Below are 5,338 nucleotides of genomic sequence, written 5' to 3'. Positions count from 1 at the left end.
AGAAGGGGTAGCTGAGAGGGAAAATAAAAATTATTATAGGGAAACATATATGTTTGATTTTTTACTTTTTTTTAGAAAGAAGCCAACCGCTTACCGAAAAATTGTTTATTTAGATATAACAATTATGCAATTTAATAAGAAAATTTGATAATCTACAAAATTCCGGCCTTTAAGATCGATTAATGTAATTTTCGGAGAAATTACTACATACATAAAAAATTTATCCCAAAAAATGATTAATAAAAAGTAGTTTTAGACTATTATTTGACTTATTTGTTCCTAATAACTTTGGATATAGTTTTAAAATCAGAATTCAGCTTAAAATAAAACCACCTGGTTGTATTTTTTTCTTTTGCTTGCATGGTTAAGTGATTTATAATATATATAATGATTTGATCAGAATAGAGAATGAACAGAATATTGATAAAAATTGTGTCCATCTTTCATTTTATGTTTATTTTAACCACTCATGGTTCAATCTGTCAGTAATATATTTAAACATATAAAAACAATAGATTTTTTAGCCTATGTTACTCTTAGGGTAGGGTACCCATTGGTTTCCTCAAAAATATATTCAGCCATTTCGGTTCAGCCGTTTGGCATGCTATAGCTAACTTATATATATATATATATATATGAGCAGCTTTATCATATAGATTTACTTTAATTATGTACTTTAAAAAAATGAAGCAAAATCTTAAACAAATAAAATCCTAGTTTTCCAGTATCATAACCTCAGAAGTATCAGAAAAAAAAACATTTAACAAAAATTTATTTTTAAAACGCATTAAAGTTTGACAGGTGTCATGGCGCCCTGATGTTAGAATATACAGCTGTAAAGTGTCATGGCGCCTACCTAATAGAAAAAACAGCTGCACGAAAACAATCAAATAATTCTCACCCTGTCTGTTTTTATCACGTTATGTGTGAGCGTTTTATTCTTTAATCCCCATGTACAATATATTATATTTGTCTTGTTGGGTAAATTGTACAATGTCACACAGGTCTGCCGCTTTAGTAATTGTAAATTGGCGGTACAGTACAAACCGAAAAGTAATAGGCAAGGAAAGTTGATTGCTGATGCAAATTCTCTGCGTACATATTAAAACCAGTTTTTCTGGGCAGTGTATGTAAAGAAGAATAGTTGCATCAGTGTTCCTTTAGTATCCGAGGAGGATAATAGCATTTAATTCGGAAATTTTGATAATTCATATAATAGTTTCCTATGACTATGAATATTTCATTGATTTTTTATGGATCCCATGTCAGGCTGTGACATCCGTCTTGTGTTTACTTCACATCCTAAAGACAGTACACTGCAGTACAAAAAATGCGTACACCTTTGAAATAACTATCTTTACATTATAATTCTTTGGTCCAAACAAGGACCATAAGGTTGGCCCAGCTCGTATATTCAAATGTACACTGGTTGTGTGTGTACTTAGATATAATATATAAGATATAATATCTTGCAGAGTGTACATGCAGTGTACATAGGTGTTAGTAAGATAGAATATCCTGTATATTAGAAAACATTCCCCCACCCCTTGAAATATTTTTCTCATTTTCTATTTCACGAAAATTTCGCATTTTTTCGTGAAACATTGAAGCAAAATTTGCCAAAATTTTCGCATTTTTCGCGAGCGAACGAAAAGCAAAAAATGCAAAAAAAATCGCGAAATTTTTTTGCAAAAAATGCACAATCTTCGTTAAACAATTTTTCCATTTCGCTGCAAACCCTAGGTAGAATTCATAGAATATCCTAATTACTTGCAACTAAGCAAAGTTTTTCTTTTAAATTTCCATTAAACTTCTCCAATTTACAATACATTGCTGTACTATTTATTTTCTCAGTTACTCTTAAATCATCCATTAATTCCATCCTAATAGGTAAACCGGAAAACTGGATAACTGGATAACTAGATAGCTGGATAGCTGAATAGCTGGAAAAGTGGATAGCCGGACAACTGGATATTGCAACTTAGAACTGTTTCTTAAGTCATGAATACTACAAGCTGTATGGATGGTTTTGATTTGTGTTTAAACAAGTTTATTGACGCCCACCATTGTTATTTTTCTGGATTTATACAAGGATATTATAAGTATCTTAAGACGTTGCCCCCCCCCTCTAACGTCTACCCTTCCTTTCCCCCTCCTCTCAGGGGAAATTAAAAGCTTTTAGCTCTAATACCAAAATAAATATAGTTTAACGCGTTGGCGCCTTTCACAGGCATAGACAAAACAGAACAGATAGGCGTTCCTGCCCTCCCCTCCTCCCCCTATTCTTCTCTTCTCCCCCTCACCTTCTTACCTCCTTCATTCTTCTCTTCTGCCCCTCCTTGTCTTCTCTTATTCTCCCCCTCCCATCCTCACCTTCCCCCTCCACTTCTTTCTTTCTCCTCATCCCGGTTCCCTTCTTTTCTTCTCACCACTCCCATTATTTCCTCCCCCCCCTTCTCTTTCCTTTCCACTCTTCCGGACACCTCTTTCAATACAGGGGTACCCACAAAGGATGAGATTTAATGACTATTTAAATGAAAAGACCTGATTAATTAATTTAGTTTTCTGCATTCTGTTTTCTGAACTTCAGAAGTCGCATACTTTGTGGGTAACTCTGACCCTTTATAATGTATAAAAATGGAGATGAGTAATGGAGTTTGATAATATTTTCGAAAAATAATCTAAGTAAAGATACAGGAATGCCATGCCGCCATTACCAATTATAAAAATGATTATATCTATTTAATTGAAATTTTCTGGTCACGATGTTTTATACAGCAAAGACGATCGAAAAAAAAATGATTTTTTTCGAACGTTGAAATCTCTTCTTTGTTAATCAGAATGTACAATGTTGAAGTTACCCTTTATTTAAGGATCTCAAAAACTTTGAATTTGACTATATAGTCTCTAGACCTTTGATTCATATATATTAACATATTTCAGTTTTTAACTTCACATTTTTATTAAAAAAAGAATTATACTAAACACAATGTTTCACGTCTATCATGACGATCCTCAGTAGCTACAATTCTTTGAACAACATATATATAGCCCATGAAGTACATTGTACAAAACTAACCCTTACATTTATGCAGATCTTCAGTTTTTAAATATTTTTATAATTTTTTATGCATAAAGTATCAAGATTCCTTTCTCGTCGATTTTTAATCTCAAAAATATCAACAGTTGAGGCATTTCGCCAATAAGAAATTGATGGTGCATACCGGCGCCTATGCCCCCCTCTACAGTCTATACTTTGTATATCCATGCGCTGCTCTGGTGCCGTAGCGTCGCCCCCCCCCCTCCCCCTCCTACTTATACTGTGTCCTTTCAAATATATAAACCTTAGTTTAGTTTAGTTTAGTCTAGTCCGATACTCGGAGCTGTGAGGAGGATGTTTGATCCAAACCAAACTAAACAGTTAAAAACCTACGGAAAAGATTATTGTAAAATCCACAAACATGAAAATATGAAAATCCAGGAGAAATTTCAAATAAAACTATGTGATATAATTAGCTCCCTTGAAGTAAGCAGATATGTTCGAAGGCTTAGTAACCGGCTTCGGCGTAGTTTAGAAAAACATAAAAAACATTTAAGAACACATTTGCCTTCTTGTTTGTGTTTTAATAAACCTAGTAAACAGATTGTAGAAAATGAAAACACAGGTATTTTATGTAAATCTACACAGATAAACTAGTATTTACTTGAATATCTGCTGATTGCTTTGTAAATAAATATTTACAATTATCTTACACTATCCATATTAAATGTATGCAATTGTTATTTGTTATAATATAATGTTATTTCAAACGTTAAAAAACCGTGTTAAAAAGTGAACAAGTATTTTTTTCAAATTTTATTGACACAAACTCTTTAAAAAATGTTGACATAAGTATTTTCTATTTGATTTTTACAATATTTTTTATCAGTGAAATATGACTCGACGAAATAGTAAATTACTGCTGGCGCCAGTCAAAGGGGCCAGGTCTGCACTGTGNGGGATAAATTCATTCAAGGCTGCAGGCTTTAAATAGGTTTATTAAAATCCAGCCTCAATGTTGAATTAGAATTATAGAAAATAATTCAATTCTAGGAGAAAAGCTAAAACACATCTCTGTTCGCATGTTAACGATATAAGAATCGTATGAGAATTAAAGTAATAATTCAAAAACCTCTGGTAAAAATTTGCAAAACTTGTTCAGTAGGTTTGAAACTAATGAAGATTTATCAAGCACCTGAATTAAACTACGATCAAAATGAAAGTATTTTCACACCTCACTACGTTTGGTTTGAAAATACTTTCATTTAAATCTCAAACAAACTAGAAAAAGTAAAAATCCCGACAAAAACTTTTTCGCACATAATAATACCCATTTCAATAACATACATAGATATAAACTTATTGATGAATAGTTAATGAAAACCCTTCCAAATTTTTAAGCTATGTTAAGAGATTAACCTAGTCAACTCTAACAGCCAGTAATCAACCTTGTTTTTTCACTATAATAGATCTACCAAATACCTTTAAAACTATTTTTACTTATCAATCTATCAACTTCTAATCATCTTCTGTTACATTCTACATTGTGTTATCAACTGACCTACCAACTATAGAACTACTTTGTCTAATTAACCTAAGCTAAGCTATGTAGTAAACCCAGTAATAATAAACTAAATGTTTAGATGTAACCAAGTGGTGTACCCTGGCCTACTGGGAGGGGGAGATGAGAGTAGGCCGACTGTTCCCAGTGACGTCATCACATGTACAATTGTTTACTATTCTACCCCGGGCTGGACCGGATACACAGTCCTTGTGTTTACGAAGTATAGGAGAAAAAGATAATCCACATCCACCAGATTCAGTCCTCAGAGCCAGGGACAAAATTGGATTAGGTAATTGGAATAAAATATGCAATAAATAGAAATACTTAGCAATTGTAGCTGCCTGGTTTATGGATGCTCAGAACTACAAATATGTTTATTGTACAGTGCATTGAAAATATGGTATCGTGCTCAAAAATGATTAAATAAACTTGCAAGTTGGACCTAGACCAGGTCTCGACTCAGTTTTAATTCAAATAAAATCTTAAATTCAATGAATAAATATATTGATAAATTATCTTGATTTAAAACTTGTAATTGCGTATTCAAGGTCGACTATATTTGCAAACAATCTGCAGAAAAAATCTTGATCTTGATACATTCTTTAATACTCAAGATTTTAGATACAGTGAAACCCTTAATAAAGAATTTATCGAAAGAATTCATCAAATGTCGTATTCCTCACTTTCTGATAATGGAATGTTGCAGATATTTAGTTTTTTAATTAAATGATTAG

The 5,338-nt window shown here is 32.4% G+C and overlaps 1 protein-coding gene across 1 annotated transcript in view; it reads left to right on the top strand.

Moving 5' to 3' along the window:
* Positions 1 to 3,347: 3,347 nt before the first annotated feature.
* Positions 3,348 to 5,338, top strand: part of LOC111706440 (mothers against decapentaplegic homolog 6) — a gene marked incomplete in the record, with an annotated part of 3,079 nt that continues 1,088 nt past the window's right edge. The window contains 2 exon segments of the mRNA XM_023479318.1: positions 3,348 to 3,665; positions 4,684 to 4,893. Coding sequence (XP_023335086.1) covers positions 3,395 to 3,665; positions 4,684 to 4,893 — 481 coding nt within the window.

The sequence above is a fragment of the Eurytemora carolleeae genome, unplaced genomic scaffold (genome assembly GCF_000591075.1).
Source record: "Eurytemora carolleeae unplaced genomic scaffold, Eaff_2.0 scaffold438, whole genome shotgun sequence".
In the NCBI taxonomy this organism is placed as follows: Eukaryota; Metazoa; Arthropoda; class Copepoda; order Calanoida; family Temoridae; genus Eurytemora; species Eurytemora carolleeae.
Note: the sequence above shows the minus strand (reverse complement) of the source record. Positions and strands in the feature narration are given on the sequence as shown.